Below are 19,241 nucleotides of genomic sequence, written 5' to 3'. Positions count from 1 at the left end.
CCACAGACACAACACCCAATGCCTCCTTCACCCATGAGGAGAGCGACAAAAATATTCTGGGGCTTGGGGTTTTTATCTTGTTCTCTTGTCTCAAAAGATACATCTCAGTTTGCAGACATAATTTAATAATATTTCCAATTTTTATGAAATTGCTTTTTTTTTAAATACAATAGTCTCAAAGAAAAGGAAGTTACAATATAAAACCACAGCAAAAAGAAAAAAAAAAGTGTAAATACAACTTTTTCCATTAGAAAAGACAGTGCCTGGGGAAGGAATGGGAAGCAATTATTTTTTACTTTTTTCAAACAGATATAAACTTAAAACCACTCACATATTTACTCCTTTTAAAGGTCAACTAAGCCATATCAGGGTATTGCACCATAGCAAAAAAAGAGAAAAAAGATTACACTAAACTTTTCTGAGGGCACAGTTTGTTTCAACGTACACAGACACAACATCCTATTTTCATGCCATCCTTGCATATGTTCATAAATAAAATCACTGAACTACTTGTTCCTAAACAAATTGAAGATGATTTTGTGCAAAAGAGAAAAACACTGGAAAAAAAGCAAAACTAAAAAAGCCCTTTAGTGAACAGAGAATGCCATTTGCTCCGCCTTTAGACTGTGCCCTGATACACTGTGTCTTAATATACTTATACTACTGTACTGTTTATTATACAACATCAACATATTTTGTTATAATATAAATAAGAAAACTCCAGAGCCAGGAAACAAACCCACACTGAGTGACAGTGCATCATCATGTCATACCAACCATTTTAGATATATATACACATACAAATGTATATAAAATATTAATGACACACAAAGCCACAGTGCACGTGGACAGGAGGAGAGACACAGGGACTCGGACAGGTGCGTGTGTGCACAGAGATGTGGTGAAGGTAGCAAACCTACCCAGGAATCAGAAATCACCTCTCCAAGCTGTGTTTGAGGCACACTCGAACTCTGCTGGAGCTGTGCTTGTTTACACGGTTCGTGCACGTGGCTTTATTTGTGTTGGTTTTTGGTAAAAGCAAAGAAACAAAACCACCTGAGTGAGCTGCTGTCCCCCTGCCCTGTATAGCTGGGGGAGTCTTAAAATGAAGGATAGAAAAACTTATGACGTGGGGTATATAGTGACCTAAACCTAAGAAGAACAGGAAAGAGGTCTAAGAGCAATAAAAGCAGAACATTTCTGTATAGGCAATGTCTGGTCTCACACAGGATATTGCAGCAGGGCTCAGAAATTACTTTGTCCCCTCTCATTTGGCATCAATCAAAATGGGAGAGGGTTAAGAACAGCTGAATGTAACCCTGACAGCTATGAAAAATGTACCTGTTCCAACTGTACTTAAAGAAAGTAAAAATTAAAGGAAATTCATCCATGTAAGTTAACCCCTGGAAAGTCCTCTTCAGATCATTCCTATGAAAAATATTTGTTAACACCTTATTGCCAGGTGAACTGGAGCTGAATGTGTAGCAGGCATGGATGACAAGACCATGGCTGGGGCATGAAAGTGGTCAGGGATTCCTTGTGCCCACCCCTCGTGCAGCCTCTTGGGCTGGAAGATAACAAGCAATAACCTCTAAGCTGAGCTACAATGTGGGAGCAGAGGGCATCAATAAAGTCCCTAAAGGCAACCGAGTCCTAATGTGGGGAATGGAGGTGATCACCTTCATAGTTCACACTGCTCATTTGTGGGGATAACATGTACCAGTAATGTGTTTTCCCTGCTGTGGATGTGTGCACCGATCTGTGGGCATTCCTACACAGCTTTCACCTCTGGTGACAAAGCCACCAAATTGTCAGGCTCTCCTGCATGTTCAGTGTGAAGACACTGCCATGCCCCTGTGTCCAGTGAAGCAAGGGCCTCACAACTGGCATGAGCAGCTAAAGCTGGAGGTTGTGTAAGCACACATTTGTGATTCATTTTTTCATCAGTGTCCTTCCTCAGCCTCAGTGTTGTTGCTCCTGACCTACACCTGCCAAAGTGAAAGCAGAAGAAGGAACTCGGCATGCCTGTAATAGCATGCGTATATAGGAAATGTTTATCAAATATAGCTGCAAATGTAGTATCAGGCCACATTGGCCCGGGTACAAGCCGTTCATGGTCCCATCGAATCTGTTTTGTAGTAAATATGCATGCTTGCATGCACTTGTGAATGGAGAATCTGTAAATGTATTCAAAGACTGCTGGTCTTGTTGGGTATTTGACTGTGTTTACTGTAAAATACCCATTCCTTAGAAAGAGTGGAAGTATTTTCTACATTAAGATAGTAAGATGGATTATTTTTATGAATGGTTCCCAGGAAATATTGCAGCGCCAGTGACAGATTTTTATGCAGCTGCAAAACATCTGGTTTTGCCCAGTCTTAAAGCATGAGGGTGTTCAGGAAAATAAATAAAATATTGGAAGAGGAAGCTAAGTAGAAGGTTTAAAAAAAAGAGGTTTTTTTATCAGATGTGTATGGAGTTAAAATCTATTTGTCATAGAAGTTTTGATTCTAACTGAAGCTTCAGTACCTGCAGCAGAACCCACCATAAAGAAAGATTTTGGTGGACTTTTCTGCACTCTGCAAAATGCTGCAGCCTCTGGTCTCCATTCTGCAAAACCAACATTTTTATATATTAAGATTAGTTCCACTGAAGTAAAAGTAACTCAAAGCACTTAGTGAAATGACTGGTTGGATAGGAAGTAAAGGGTCACCACACATTTGTGGGCCTTAGTCCCTCATTAAATGGCAAATGCCAGGAAAAAAGAAGACGGCTGCAAATTTTGACTGGCTGGTTTAATTCATCTCAGTGCTTTAAAAATAATCAAGTGCAACACTTATGAGTAGAGCCACAAAATTTACAAGAGGACATCTTCTGTGCCAGAAAAATGGGATCTTTTTTTACATCTAAGAGAGGGACATTTGGATATTTTTCCAGATAGTTTAAAAAGATGAAAAATGTGTTAAGAAGACTCCCCACACATATACCTATCTACTTTCTCAACTGTACATCAACTCTTCTAAATAACTAAAACTTTAAAGAGAAAGAAACATTAAATACATTGTAATTTTTGTATGCAGAGTAAGGAGGGGTTGCTTGACAAAAAGTTGGGGTTTATTGGATAGGAAGAGAAAATATTTATTCAAAGAAGAGCCAACAATACCCTTTTTCTATACATTAAATGCAATTCATACTTCACAGAGTATATTACAAGGGTGTTTCTTCTATCTTTTGCATTCCTACCCGCCTGCCTAGTGACACGAACAAGGCATGTTGCGCTGTCAATACCAGTAGCACCCTTGCAGGTGGAAATGTTCTTCTTACCACCAAAGCAGCTCAGAACCTTCTGGCTGTGGGGGGTCCCATCCCACCCCAGCTGTCCATGAAATCATCTGAGATGGGTCCCTTCATCTTTAGTTGAGTTCAATCTTCTCAAAATAGTCAAATAATACCGGAAATCAAAAAAAAACACACATCAGGTAGAAGAGCCCTGTGCTCAGGGTGCAAGAGAGAAAGCCTGGCCACTGCTGCCTGTTGTGTCCTCACCATGTGGAGCACCCTGCGCATGCTTAAGAGTTCTGGCAAGGGGGGCTTGCAAGAAGCATCAGTTCAGGGAAGGGCTTTCAGCTATGTCATTACAAAAACTCCTACTTACATTACTAAAGGTTTTTGGTGATCAAATATTTTCAGTAAAAACTCATTTTAGAAAACTGAGTTGCAATGCATGCTACCAAAATGAAATCCGTGTTCTTGTGGGAGAACATTGCTGAACTTATGAGTCTCTTGTGACTTTTACTGTCCAACTGACTTTTGCTTTGTTGCTGTCATGGCTCGTGCAGCTCCAGTAACACAGCTGTTGAGGCTTGATCTGTGCCAGTGTTTTAACCCATGTGGAAACGGTGCTCCCCTCGAGTTATGTGGGAAGAGAATTCGTACCTGTCCTGGCTGTGGTAGCCACACATGTTGCACTCAAAAGGATCGCGGAATCCATGGCAGCCCATATGGATCGTGTACATCACATGATCCAAGAAAAGGACTCGACAGTGTTCACACTTGTAAACCCTTACTTGCTCCCCGTTGCTGCTGATCACTTTGAAAGCATCCTGGGAATTGTCAGTACCTGCTCTCAAGACATCGTATTGCCTGTTTTCTTCTTTTATAGAGATGCCATTTCTTGCATGGGCACCTATGTGGTTTGTCAGGTAGATCAAACCACTGCGCTCCTCATTATTGCTCTCTGTATCTGTTGAGTCTTGGCAGCTGTTGCTGGGAGAGACATCTCGTTCTGAGGAGACAGACTTGGCCTTGGAAAGCAGCAACAAGTTTTCCACTGCGCTGTCTTGAGGGAGGTTGGAGCGAATCTGATTGTCCCCGAGAGGTTTGTGGAGCTGATACATAGGGCTGATGACAGGCACTCCCTCAGAGCCCCCCGGCGGTGTCTGGACGAGGGGACGCAGGGACTCTGCCCCCAGGTAGCTGATGGCGTTGTTGATGGCCTGGTCGATCACGTGCGTCTGCATGAGCTCGTTCTCCTTCTCGTAGTTGATGCTGGCATCGTATGGAAGATCAGGCAAGCATTTGTCACCTGCAGTGGAAAACAGTGAGGAGTTAGAGGGCTGATTTCTACATGATCAAGGAAATGAACATAATGGATTAATAAAACAGGGAAGAGGAGAGTTGACTGAATCCACCTCTGAAATCCACCTAAGGTGTTCACAATTCTGTAATACAGCTGCTCAGAAAAGTGGTGGGTTGGTGGTCTTTTTCAGCATGCAAGATAATTTGAGGGTTTTGGAAAAGCAAATGGATGAAAGAAATTCTGGAAATAATTTTACAGAGCTACAGACCATTATCATGGGAGCTACAGATCTAGTGCTTTGTCATGTCTTCCTCCTTTCTCACTGCCTCTTACAGCGAGCAGAGGCACTGACTGCCTTTGTGGCTGCTGAAGCCACTGTGCCTGCACAGCCACAGCAAGCTTGGCCTGATGCTTCAGAGCATGAAGCACATTATCAATATTTTTACTTAGAGTATTACATTCTTAGAATGGAAATTGTATGGTTTAGTTTTAGACCTTCAGTTTCTTAGAAATAACCCATATCCATAATGTGATCATACATATGCCATTCTGGAGAAAAATCAATAAAAACTTTATTTTTCATATTGCCACCATACCCACACACCTACCATAAGTAATGTTAAACACATTACCAGAAGCTACCTAAATATTTTGTGTCAAAAAGTTGTTGTATACAGGAGAAACCAAGAATCATGGAAAAAATTTAAGTGCATTTGTAGTTGGAGCATATTTTTTTTACAAGTTAGAAAGCCCTATCTACAGCAAGATTACTTATTACTGGTAACTTTGATTCTGATGGGATATCTGAAGTGAGGGGTAAATATATATATATATATATATATATATATATATATATATATATATAAATCAGACTACACTAATGTATATTTAGCTGGATACCCCAGTATTGAATGTTGAGGTTCACTACAATGTCTCCCAAATTACTGAACAGATAGCAAAACACAGAAGGAAAAAGTTAGGAGTGGAAAAAAACTGTTTAAATGCACAGATACTGATTTTATGAACTCGAACAGTCTTCTCTAACAGCATAAACCATTCAAAGTTATTACCAGGCCCTTAATAAATTCATGCAAATGTAAAGAGGTAAAAGGTTTTCACAAGCTCCTATGGTCTACCAATAATATATTGTTGATAGTCTGGATGGATTTTCTAGCTCTTCAGGTCTTGGGAAACACTAAAAGCCACAAACATCTCTGTAAAGTGCTGTCACCATTTCCTGATCAACATGAAATTTACTGGTAAGTCTTGGAAAGTCCTAATTTATCAAAAGAAATGCTAACAGAAGCATGGAAATTTTACCAGAAGATATGCACATTAATTTATCAACAACTTTCCACCCAGTTTCTACTCAGATTGACCATTCAAAGTCAGTGAAGAGACCAAAAACCTTCTAGCATGACACTTTTGCAATGATGGGGGCTAAAGTGTAGGAAGTCCTGTGGGCTACATTTCCCACAAGATATGGTTTCTTACCAGTTCCATGCTCTGCAAGCAGAAAAAGAAATACCCTGAGCATTGCATAAGTTCCTATAGGGGATGTAGGGTACAGACACCTTTTAGCTGCTATGCTACACAAGCTTCCAGTTCCTCTTATTTTCTTTCCCAATCATTCTGCCAATTTGGGCAGCATTTTTTCTTTTAATTCCAGATTTATCCTCTATAATGCTGTACTTTTCAGGCAGAGTTGCCTAAGATTCAAAATAGGCATTGTAAAAGGCTCTCAAATTAAGTACAGAAAAAGTCTCCTAACATGAATGTATACACTTTATTCAAGGAGAAAAAAATTAAGCCAAAATCATTCATATTCCATGGGCACTGCACAGCATTGAAAAATGAGACTGGTCTTCATTATAAACAAAACTTTGGGCATCCAGAAAGCAAGATTTTAATATCTGTTTCTTGGGTAGTATTTGCTTTATGTAGCATAACTAGTTGGTAGTTGTGCTGAGAGAATCAAGTGTTCGTAAGAAAAATTTGTTTCTAAGCAAAGTGTCTGAAACACACACAAAGTTCGGGTAGGCAGGCACCATTTCTATACCTAGGCAATGCAGTGATACTTGCACTCATTAAAAATAATAGCTCATTTCTGTGGTTATTAGAGCATAAGTAAATTAAACTGCTAATGGCTTGATGCACTTCAAGGTTTGCACTGCTCAGGATTCTGAAGCAGGTACTTTAACAGTAAAAATGCACTCACTGCATGCGAACACCTTTTCTCTTAGTATTTTTTAATCCCTCTCTTGGCTGCCTGTTCTTTTAACCATTATAACCTTATATCAACTCTTAATGGAGTTCTCACTCTCTGGTTTGGATGGCCCAGTTCTTTAGGGTTTGGAAACTATTTCAGTTTGGAATACAGAGAGAATTTGACAGGTAACTGGCTGGATTTGTTGAACAATCTAATTTTTGAAAGGTAATTAATTTAGTCTTGAGAAAAACTAGTGAAGCAGAAGACACTCCTTCCCATATGTGAGGATGCTATTTTCACCTTCTCCCCTGAATTCAGCACAAGTATTGGGACATGATCTACAAGAGCAATAAACATGTTTTAGTAGCCAAAAATTCTCCCCAGCAGTCAGCCCAACCTTGTGTTAATCAGGAATTTTTCTATTGTAGAAGCAAGATGGATGAGGATTGGAAAGTCAAGGATTTGGGAGCATTTTCTGGTTAGAAAACTTTGAAGCCTAGCAAACTTTCCTTTTGAAGCCTAGCAAATTTCCATAAATATCTGCTGTCAGTAGGTTGTCTTCCTACACTGCACCCTGAAAAACTGACAGGAAACTCTGCCCTCCTAAAACTCATAGTTAAACTGGCTGTCTTTACTTTTTCTCAGGGTGAACAGAGAAAAAGAGCATGAAATAGCCAGACCATATCCAAGGATACATTACATATATTTGCTAGTACCTTTTACATTTAAGCACTTTTAATGTTCCTGGAGCTTTCATAGAATTATTATCATACCTAATGCAAACAGTTACTAGAGTGCCTAAACTAGTCTGGTTGGCCTTACATATATATTATAGTCGATATATTTTTGGTATCTAAAATTTTTGCCCTTTTATAAGCATAAGCATTTATTATCCTTGACTACCTCCTAGAATTGTTGTATTTGGACTTGAAAAAAGCCTTGGAATTTAATTTAAAACCTTCTGACATAGCTGAAACTCCCCTTTCCTCGTCTAGGAAATACTAATTTTCCTTTCACCCGTGTCCTTGTTGAAGAAAGTATGTTTGCATTTTCTGTCCCATAAACTGGTCTTTTTTTTTCCTTGACTTTTGACTGAAGACCCTCTTAATGTGCATTTTGTTTCAGATACTTTAATCTGTTTGTTTCCTACAGAATAATATTTTTTTTAAATGTACAGAGAATTAAAAAAGAACCTAAGCAGATACGAGTATATGCTGTCCTCTGATCTCCCAAGCTTTAATTTATTGAAGAATAACCTTAACATATCTCACAAAACTGCTGTAATCCCTAGATAGGACAGGCCTACTAAACAGAACAATATGTGTAGCCTTCATTTTTCTAGGCTTAATGTCAAATTTTTCATTGTTAAGACAAGAACTGCTATCTGCAAATGGGCATTAAGTTTTTGCATCCTTCATAGAATGTACACAAAATTTACATTTCATTTAGGTACTGTTTTCAGACATATAAATTTGGGCTATAAAAATAAACAGAGTTTATCAAAGGGTGAAGAATATTACCCAGTCTACATTCAACTATTCACAAATGCTTTCAGAAACACCAATATGCCCAGATCTGAATGTCATTCAAGATTTCAATAAAATAACTCTGAAAGTGTGGTCAAATGCTATCCCAACAGGAAACTTCTATTCCTATCTTCAGGTTCTTAAGGCAACTTCAAGAACCTGTTCAGATTTTGTAATGATCTGGTCCGTAAACTTTTAAAAAGGCAGGAAATAGGCTTAAAATTGATCTCCAAATGTGAAAAACTAAACATGCAGAAATTTATGCTGGAGATGTTTAGTTATTTTTTTCCTCCAACATATTTCTGTATCTTCTTCTATAGAGATAGATACATATTGTTAATTTAGCAAAACAAGTAAAATTATAAAGCAAAAGTAAAAATGCTATGATTTTTTAGGGGGATTTGCTTTATTTTATTTTTAGGAGACAGCAAACGTTTAACTCTTACCAACAAATTTCTGAGGCATAGAGCTCTTACGTTTGGCGACGTTACTTGCTAGTCTATCCAGCACGAGGGCTCTTTCTGACCCTATCTTGCACAGGTCTTCAGCCATTTCACTCTGGTTATTTTCGTCTTTTATGACTGAAATCAAATGACATCAGAAGGGTTAGGCAGGTTCCATTTTAATGGAACTGTTGTCTTAGGTTATCTTTTGTCAGTCAATGTCTTTTAGCTGGATGAAGGAGCTCAGCCTATGAGACACAGGACCATTCTGACTCTCGGTAACAAATTCCCTCACGCTGATTGATCTACGTACATGCTCATGTTTTCCTCATTTAGGACACAAAAATGAGATAGCAACTGCAAGGTTTCTGCCTCTATGCCACATAGTCACTCCACCCTCTGTTCTACAGCCACTCTGCATTTCTGTGAATAAATGAGGTCCTATCTTTATCTTGGACACAAAGCAGTTCATCTTTCTACTCTCCCACTGAAACCCCCCACAATGTTATTCTGCACCTCTGCCAGAGAAACCTCCCATATGATAATTGTTTCCTCAGCAGGAAAATAGATAAACTTCTCAACTCCAGTACAAGAAGATGTATTTGCAATCTACACCAACCCTTATCTAAAGCCCCTTTTACCTGTAGAAAATATTTCAATACTTTCTTGATGCTATTTCAGACTTTAACAATTTTAATTGATAAAATCACACCTTCAGTGGAACACTGATTTCCAATATTCAAACCTGTTTCCCAACCTCCTGCTGCTGATGAGACTCTGTAGAATTAGGAGCTTAACTGTGAGGCTCTAGGAAAAGGAGACTATTTCACTTTCAGTATATTTTACTTCAATACTTTCCTGCAGAAACAAAAGGGATGTATGAAAATGCACTGTCACAACAATGATTGTGAAAAAGGTATGGAAAGGTGTTTCTGACCTCCAGCATCTAAGAGGAAGGTCAATGGACTGAGATCACAACACAACTGTTTTTCTGTAGGTTTTTTGTTTGTGGGATTTGGGGACTTTTTGGTTTGTTTGTCAAGTGAGAAAAAGGGGTTAATTTTACTTTTATTTGCTACTAAGATATGGACATTTTTCCTGAACTTTTGGGTTGCTATTAAAGGAAGATGCAAAATATGATTTTTATACTTTGATTCATTGAGTTGTTTCAATTAAGTGCCCCACTCTGCTACATGTTTTCTTCTGTGCCTGCTGAGAATTTGTTTTATCACTGGATTTACTGGTTCACAGGACCCATTACTCTGGTACCTGGGTGTTTCTCAATAGCTGAGAACACATCGTAGCAATCCAGTATTATTCTGAGAATATACCACAGCCATAAAAGATGATTGTAAAAATTTTGTTGTTCCTGAAATATATGAAATCAGCTCGGAGGGATAACTGTGAGGAACAGGTGAAGTTTCCTATTTAACAGTGCCCTGCAACCAAATAGAGGAGTACACAACTGGTTCTTGAGTCCCTGCTGCAGCAGCGCACACTGCAGTGACAGTGATAGTGACAATGAAAATGCCAGTGCCAATAACAGCTACACAGAGTTTCACTGAATTTTGTTCCAGCCCCATAAGACACTTAAGATTGTGACCAGTGCAGGAAATTAAAAGAATTTAGTCATGAAGGTGCAGAAAACTAAAGGGTGTTTATGGTACATAGCCATCATTGAACAAGCACACAGCAGCATTTTGTGCTGACCAAGTCTTCCAGGTACCATCTCAGGAAGAGTCGTACAGAGAATGTTTTAAGGCATACATTCAACAGGGACATGAAAGACTGAATATTTAGTTAAAAGTTGAAATAATCAAGAAATATCTGTTTAGGATATAATAACATTTCTTTTCTAATCAGTCCAAGAGAGGGTGAGTCATGTATTTAACAGTCAAACTTTCAAACTTCTAAAACTGTTATTAAAAAAGAGGGCAAATTGAATCATGTACTAATCCCCAGCACTTGCAACTGAAACTCTCTGAAATCTGCTACCAAATGAATAACTATTTCTCTATAATTTGGTGTCTGTAAAGTGGAAAAAAAATCATTTAATCTTTTCAAACAAAAATTCCCAGTGACTGAAGAACTGTAATTGGCCCTTTAAAAACTTCATAAACTACTTCTCCTACTGTTTTATTTAAGCCTGGTAAGACTTCAGCACACTTCCACTCAACTTAAATGCAAAACTACAAGTAATATCTCTAAGAGAAGAACTTCATGTGGACAGTGAGATTATAGTCCTCTAAAACAAGAATTTTGCTATTAAATTAATCAGGTTCCAATTTTGTGTTATATATCCTTCTCTTAAAGAGAGAAAACAAAAGTTAAAAATGTAGGTACAATCTCTTGTTCCACTTCTTACTCCCTTTTACTCTATCTTTTCCTTATTTAAGTTCTTTCTCAATTACATTTTTTAAATTTCCAAGCTGAAGGAAAACTTCTACAAGTTTAGGTTCTTTCTACTGATATTTTTCCTGTGCATTCTGCCAAAAGTATTTTAAAAATCCTGTAAAAGGCAATCTTGTTGTGGCAGAATGTCAAATCAGATGGTCTAGCAGGTATTTTTATTCCAATTTTTTGAATTTATTTTTAAGGCTGGGGGAAAATAGGGGGCCTGAATAATGGCCCTAACAGATCCACATCACCTTGACATAGTTTAAGAACAGTGATATCATAGCTGCTTGCTTTTCCAGATATATCATAGAATACAGTAAAAGTCACAGGACATCCACTCATTCTCAACTGTTTTTTCTATATTTTCATTATGCAAAATATTAGGAAAATGCAGGAAAGTTTCATTTTTTTAGAACTATATAGAATTGATTTTTTAATTGAGGACTAAATTTCTTTAAGGGTGGAGTCTTTGGCTGAATATGAGGTTTAAACCTTTTAGTTAATTTAATTTTTTTCTAATTTGCAAAAGCAGTCCTATAATGTCAAATATGGAATATAGAAGAATACAAGAAGATGTATATATATATTATATATATATATATAAAATGTATATACAAGAAGAAGTGATTCTTCCAAAACATTAATTAATTCCTTAAGTTTTCATCCCACAGAGTTATTAGATATTTAGTTGTAAGCTAGTGCAAACTCTCCTTTCAGGATTTGATATCAACAAGCATCAGTCTCTAAAAATGTTTTATTTGTTATTAAAGTTTATGATTCCTGACATCACTTTCATCTTACTAAGACTTTCATAATAGTTCAGCTACTCATTCACACAGATTTTCAAATGCAGTGTGCAGACACTTAAATCCATATGCTAGACACTGAAGACTGAAATCCCAAACCAGAATATTTGCTTCTGAATCCTGTCATCTCTTTGAGAAATAAGTATTTCTTCTCACTGCGTATTATTCCATTGAGGTTTTCTATTCATATATTCTGCAGCCCCTCAATAAAATTAGAAGGGGCACTGCTCTAACATGCTGCCTGCAGAAGCATCTCAGCTGTATTTACTGCTATCATTATGTGCATATACTTTACATTATTTGATAGCATGTAAAAACATATTCAGGTTCTGTACAGATAAAAAATATTAAATGAAGCATCATTGCAAAAAGGGCAGACAGAACATTCCATTTTTTGTCATTTGACAAACTAAATAACATATACTGACAGGATTAAAAAGGTGTGCAGAACTGGAACTTACTGGCTGGGTTTAAACTCCACCATAGAAGCTGGATCTTCTCCATCTAAAACTGTACATGCAAGAGGACTTTGTATGGCTAATTACTGTGATCAGTACCTTACAGATCTTCTGTATTTTTGTTAAAAAATATAATCCAAGCCCCAATATCTGCTTGCTCTCTTTCTGGGTATAGTTTTTTGATATTCTCCAAGAAATGGACTTTGCCTTCATCATTACCCTAGTCTCAACACAGGTCCTTACCTCCCTCCAGTTTTCTTTCAAAGGCAAGCTTGGGAAGAAGGTTGTCAACAAATTATTAGCCATTCTGGACTGTCTCAAGTCAAACTTCCTAAATTAAATATCTCTGGCTTTATCTCCTCTTGCTTGGCAGAGTGAGATCAAAGCCAGATATCTCATCCTTGTTAGATGAGTTGCTCCCAGTGGTCAAGTAAGCCCTTTAAGCCGTGCCTGGGAAGGGGAGGAGATGTGGAGTGCAGAAAACTCTGTAGCACCAACTAGAACACTGGAATCAAGTCTTTATTAAAAATACATCCATAAGTGTATTGCAACATAGGCCTCCAAGAGAAGGCAGTGAGGTGATGTAGCCGTATTGTCTTGGCATGACAAACTGATGTTTTCCAGGACTTGCAAGTGTTTTGCTACATGTATGAATTGTACTTTGGAATTTTATTGGAGCTAAAAAAAGTGAAAAAACAGATAAAAATATTTATCAAATAAAGAATAAATCCAGACACAGTATCATCCATGTGGGGGATGTGTGTGACTGTCCAAAGCAAAAGTTGCCACAAATGGTACTACTAATTCTTTTGCACTCCTTTCTCTGCATTTATGACAGGATAGCAGTATTCACCAAATAGACACTTTTATTACCTGGATAGATGCTGCTTGAGAGATTCATGGTTTGAAGGTAGTTATGGCAGCGTTCTTTATGTTCTTCCAAAGAGCTGCGCTGCTTGTAACTGCGACCACAGTATCCACACTTATGGGGTTTGCCAACTGGAGAAAACACAATTCATTATGAGATTCAGATGAGGCATTCAACAGCATATTAACAATGGTAAGGACAAGAGATAAAAAGCCCACCCCAAAAATAAAGCCATGCTGTGGTGAAGGAAGTTTTTGTCAATTTAAAAATCTAAGTGAAAAATGAATGGAAAACTGTTTGTATATCTTTACATTAACAGGCCAATTCTATGGGTGCTGCAAACTGATTTTAGATGATTCAGGTCAGATAAAGACTGTGATATTAAATCTTTAAAAACAGCATCTACACAGATTAGGAAGTGAGACACCTTCAAAGATCTGGGAGCAGTCTCTATAGTGTCCAGTCACACAGAGACTGCCAGTGGATGAACTGGTGGTGTAGGTAGGGACTTGCTTGGCTCGAGGTCAGTTCTGGTGTCAACAGAACCAGCTCAACTCTTTTAAGACAATTTTAGATTTTGCATGTTTTCTGCTTCTGGAAATTCAAGACAAATGGCATGACAATTTATTTTCTGTATTACACCAATCTGGATCTAGCTGGTTCTAGGAATTTTTCACCAACAATACTTTTCTGTGTACTTCTGGACTTGAATTTTTTTGTCTTAACATGATAAGACTATCACTTTATACGTGATTTCACAATTTTAGATAGCTACACAGTTTAATTTCTGAATTTTATTTACAGATTCTTAGGTGAAAATCAGATTCAGACATCCAACTTGTTTTATAATGTATTGGTGCCAATTTGCCAGTTGTAGGAACTAATCATTATCTATAATTTAGGCATTGTCTATTTAACTACGGAATCTTCAGGGTTTACCAAGAGTGTCTAGGTGAGATTTCACATATATGCATACATGAAAACTATGTTTCAAATTGTGCATTCATGAAAATCAATAAGAATGAGGGAGTGGGAGGAAAATACTATTTAAAATATGTACCTTCCTTAATCAGGGGGGGAAAAAACAGGACAAACAGAAATTATTTTGGAAATCTAAGGATCTTATTACTCAATACCTGTGCTAGAGAAGAATTTACCTAATTTTTTTGTAGCACAAAAATATCACTTTGAAAGCTCCCTTTCTGCCACCCAGAACCCAAAACCAACTTTCACAAGTAACGTTACCAGTGTCAATTCCAGCAATGTGTATTGGAGATCTCCCATCCAAATAGCAATTTGCATTTGCAGCTTAGCTTGGGGAACTAGATGAGATGGCACTCTGCTTTTAAAGGCACTTTAAATGTGCTAAATTTGTTTTACTTCACAGAAGGTATATGACTGTGGCTTCTGTCAAACAATGAGAGGTTCATGGTAATGGGAAAGTGCAGCTATTCAAAAATATTTATTCATATCTCTATATTACTGTTGAGACAGACACTGAAAAACTCCATGAGTGTCCTCTTTTGTGGAAGATGATTATCTTTCTTTCTCCCACCCTCTGCCTTGTCCCCAGTCTCTCTTTCAAAGTACTTGCATTAGCAACGTGCAACAAATAATTCCTGCTAAATACTAGCAGTATTCACTCCTTAGGCTGAAGATGAATACAAGACTGTGTTTCAACTTTATATTATCTCTAACCCTAAAACATTCATCAGCTTAAGTCAAGTTCATACTTCCATGAAATGGATTACTCACACGGGGCTCATAAGATGAAACTCTAATACAGAAACTTTGAATCAGCCAAGAAGTATGGGAAAAAACCCAGTTCTTCTGGTGAAGGGTCGTGAGTGTGAGGTGTGTTTAGTCATTTCTTTGCTGCTAACACGCTGTGGCCAGCTCACAGTTTGGTTAACCCCAAGATGGGGCTACTCAGGGTGAGAAGAGCTTTTGAGATTGGTGGCCACCCCCATCTCTTCAGCAGGTATGGTGATAAGCAGCCCTGGTTATTCCCAAGCCTTCACTTACCAGAGTGAGTCCTCAGGTGTCCCGTGAGGGCATCCCTGCGGCGGCAAGCGTAGTTACACAGGTGACACTTGAAGGGCTTTTCACCTGAGTGCAGCTTTATGTGGCGCAGGAGGTTGCCCTTCTGGGTAAAGGAGGCTCCACACTGATTGCACTGGAAAGGGCGTTCTCCTATGGGAAGAAGGAGGAAATATGTGAGAACAAAAAAATTTTATGTGGTAACAAGAGAAAGATTTCAGGAAGAAAGTTGTTTTCTCACTGCTGCTCTGTGACTTCCACCGGCTGCAGGTTTGATATAACATGAGGCTTTCAGACTAAACCTGCCAGTTTCTTAATGCTTCACTGGCTGGGTCAATTTGATCTGAAAATCTAATTTTTTTTTTCTAAATCAGAATGGCACATCACAATGCAAATTCAAACTCATTTAAATAAAGTGACTGCAACATTTTGTGTTGAAGAGCCACTCTTCCTGATCAGCAGTTTTGGAATAAACCAATATCCAATTTTGCATGTTGTGGCATTTGGTGGGGTTTTTAATGTGGCTTTTTTCAAAGGGTCTTTAAAATATGCCACTGAAGCAGCAAAATAAAAAGGAAACTCATTAAAAATGCATTTCAGGATCACAAGTTCATTTCAGCGTTACATTCTTATATTTAAATGAAAGGCACTTCATTATAACAGTTATAATAACTTCTTTTCATTTACATTTTCCCTGTATTTTCCCTTTCAATTTCTTCTCCATTACCTGTCTGTCCCTAAGCAGCCAAATCAGGAAAGAGACAGAGAAAAGAGAGAAAGCTAGAGAGTAAAATCACAGAAGTTAAGACAGTGCAAAGGAAGCTCTGTACTTCCATGTCTAAGTCCCAACCCTTCTATAGGTAAGGTATGAACAGAGGAGCTGCACAAACAGGCTCTGATAGTTTACACTTAGGACAGATATGGAAAAACTTGAAGAGATGCAGCCTTGATTTGTCTAAACTGGTGCCTGTTATCAAGGAAGTGAATCAAAGCCTTTGCAAAAATTAATATGGCTGCTGTTGCTTTTTAGTGTTGCTTAAAATCAACATACTTAATTAGTTTGGGATTTTTTTGATTTTTTTTTCTTGTATTTTTTAAAATTTAAGATTGAGGAGGCCTTTCCTGAAATCACTGGAAAAAAATATTTCCAGTTTTACCAGATTACAAAAGAAAAATTATACGTAAGAGCATTCTATCAGCAAGAACTCCTCCTGTATGCCTGTTTCTGTATAGTCCTCAACTAAGTCAAACTAGCCTTTAAAAGACATTTGTTGACTTTTGTTTCTCTTAGGCATCAGTTCAATCTGTTGTAGTAATTATAGTGCATCAGCATTAGAAAGAGCCCAAAGATGACCTGTTCTTAGTTATATTTTTTTGTGCAACAATAACATTGTATTTAATATTTCAGTGCTGAAGTTAACATACTAAAAGAAAGAAAAACAAAAACAATTTCTTCCTTCTCTCTCACTTAAACATCATATATAATTTTGGATGCCTAGGATGACCTTTTATGTCCATATATGCGCAGCATAATCATTTTTGACTTCTGGGTAATGCACCAGAACAGCTGAAGATCAATTAGACAGTGGCACTGTCCCAGCCCAAAACCATGAAATCTCTGCCATCAGGGCTGGCAGCTTTAGCATTCAGCAAACACCAAATGAATCCCCTCTATGGCAAGACACTTTCATTGGTCACTTTCAAGTGCTGCAGCATAGTGCCTGTAAAGCCAAATGAGCTCACTTTCTTTGTCTGTCAAGTAGCTCTGTTCAGCTAAACTATACCTGCATCTGATTCAGCTGGGGTGACATGCAAAAATGCCAGCATAAGCCTTACAGGACCTTGAAATGTACTTCATAAGCCATGCATGGTATGGTTAGGGAGAAGAGAAAAAAACTAAGTGTCTCTCTACTTAACTTCTTAATCTTTGGGGCAGTTACTCAGTGCAGAAAGTGTTTTTCAGAAATGGACCGAAACAGTAAATGGAAGAAGTCAGCTCAGCAAGGAGGACATATTCAGAAGAAATAGTTAATTCTTACTAAGCAGCTTTTTTAGCATTCATTTCTGTTATTTTTACTCAGAGGACTGTAAGAAGACAAAACAAGAATCATAAAAGTACTCCAGGAATTAAATGTAAAGCAAAGTAAGAATGCAATGTATCTCTAGCCTACAGCTCTCCCAATCACAGGGTGAAGATTTGTACTAGGCAGAAAAGATGGGTGGAGCATTTCAAACAAGACTGCTGCATTCCCAATACTTCTACAGAACTTGGAGTGGGATCAGATGTAAGGAAGCCTTAACTTATATTGCTGTAGAAGGAGAATGACATTGTCACCAAAAGACCCTGAAGCTCAATGTAGCTTGGCTGGCCCTCAGCTAACTGTGCTACAATTACTGGGGTGAGGAATGCCTCCTTTATTGAGATCAACAAAACTCCCAGACCTGTCAGGATGCTGACAGCCACTGATGGAAGGTTACTGGGTGTGGTGATACCTCCAAAAATGAGGATGGAAAAGGATGGAAAGAAAAAAATACGTAATGACTGTTTTTTTTCTATACAGTGTATTGGTTTTTCCATGTCTGAGCAGTACATACCTGTCCTGGGCATGTAGTCATGACGAAATACAGGCCCAGGAACAAAAACTGCAATGGGACCCTGAATTCAATCAACCATTATCACCACTGCAGTGATTTGCAAGCCTTAGTAGGAGCTTGGGCCCTGGACCACTTATTCAGTGAAGAATACTTATAAACTTAATTAAAATATTTCTAATTTCTTAAACAATGACAAGATCACCTAACACTCAGAGACCTACAGAGCTCTCTTTCTAAATAAATTTGAGACATTCAGAACCAAGTAACAAGATGTAAGTGAACTAACTGTTGACTTAACTTAGTGTACATCTGAGGCAATTTATACGTCTGCACACACATACACAGATATGCATGAATATGCAGATATATACACAGTGAGCAAGGGAACACTGAATATACCCTGAAGTTTCAGCATCAGGGAACAAGAATTCCTTTCTCCACTCAAGATCTCCTTTTTCTTAAACATCAAGCAAGACAGTGACAAGATGGAGGAAATGAATGTGCTAAAAGGGAAGGAGCGGGAGAAGAGTTGGGCATCTGTGAGTTGGGATTTGCTCTGCAGCTGTAAGCAACAGGTAAGGTGCTAGGAAGCAGTCAGTGCTGTACAGCTGCCTGCAGACAGGAGAGGGCAGAAATGTCAGGTGCTGCTCCGCATATCTGCACTTGGCAGGTGTATTCATTAAAAACAATTACGTCTTTTATCAGGTCAGGCAGTCATTTTATTTTGGCACTTTAGTGTGCTAGAGTTTTGTTCACTTATCAAATATTTATTTAAGAAAACCTCACTGCATATGCAGGTTTTACATGAATTAGCAGCAAAGTAATTCATTTGTGAGGCTTATTCCTTCACCAGACATGTATTGAAATGGGCTTCAGCAGAGTCAGTTAAATGTCTGTAATAGTATATCCCATTTCGACTTTAATTTTCACAGCACAGCTGAAAGGAAAAGCAGTCACCACTGTTTCCCCATGACATCCCTTTAATTTAAACTACCAGCTCTGAACTTCCACTCCTTTGCCAGCCCCTGAAAAACTACCTGAGCTCATTCAAAGAGGCGGCTCAGGAGAGAAGCTGAGGATGAGACGAGAGGGAAAGCAAAGGCATTCGTTCCATGGAGGGACCCAGGGACAAAACTTCCCACCCTTTTATTTTATTGAGTGTAAAAGAAGAGGGTTGTCCTGAGCAAAGTGCCTCTTGTGGAGTGCTTCCACTGTAGGCTTGAACTATTCCCTTATTAAAAAGAGTGTCTAGTTGGCAAGGCAAGAGCTCTGCGAAGGGTGAAGAAGGCTTCATGTGACAATCTTTGTGTGGTAGCACCC

The 19,241-nt window shown here is 38.2% G+C and overlaps 1 protein-coding gene across 23 annotated transcripts in view; it reads right to left on the bottom strand.

Annotated features, from left to right (window-relative positions):
• Positions 1-104: 104 nt before the first annotated feature.
• IKZF1 (IKAROS family zinc finger 1) overlaps positions 105-19,241 on the bottom strand; it is a 107,427-nt gene continuing 88,290 nt past the window's right edge. For 17 of the 23 annotated variants that reach the window (XM_064429287.1, XM_064429397.1, XM_064429342.1 and 14 more), the window contains 4 exons: positions 15,312-15,479; positions 13,292-13,417; positions 8,761-8,895; positions 105-4,585 (listed from right to left, as the gene is read on the bottom strand). In XM_064429287.1, the coding sequence (XP_064285357.1) occupies positions 3,882-4,585; positions 8,761-8,895; positions 13,292-13,417; positions 15,312-15,479 (1,133 nt within the window). In that variant the 3' untranslated portion in view covers positions 105-3,881. The remainder of the gene's footprint in view (positions 4,586-8,760; positions 8,896-13,291; positions 13,418-15,311; positions 15,480-19,241) is intronic. The other 6 variants (XM_064429405.1, XM_064429288.1, XM_064429367.1 and 3 more) reach the window with 2 other exon arrangements.

The sequence above is a fragment of the Passer domesticus genome, chromosome 1 (assembly GCF_036417665.1).
Source record: "Passer domesticus isolate bPasDom1 chromosome 1, bPasDom1.hap1, whole genome shotgun sequence".
Taxonomy (NCBI): domain Eukaryota; kingdom Metazoa; phylum Chordata; class Aves; order Passeriformes; family Passeridae; genus Passer; species Passer domesticus.
The sequence above is the reverse complement of the archived record's forward strand: the minus strand, read 5'-3'. Positions and strand labels throughout refer to the sequence as shown.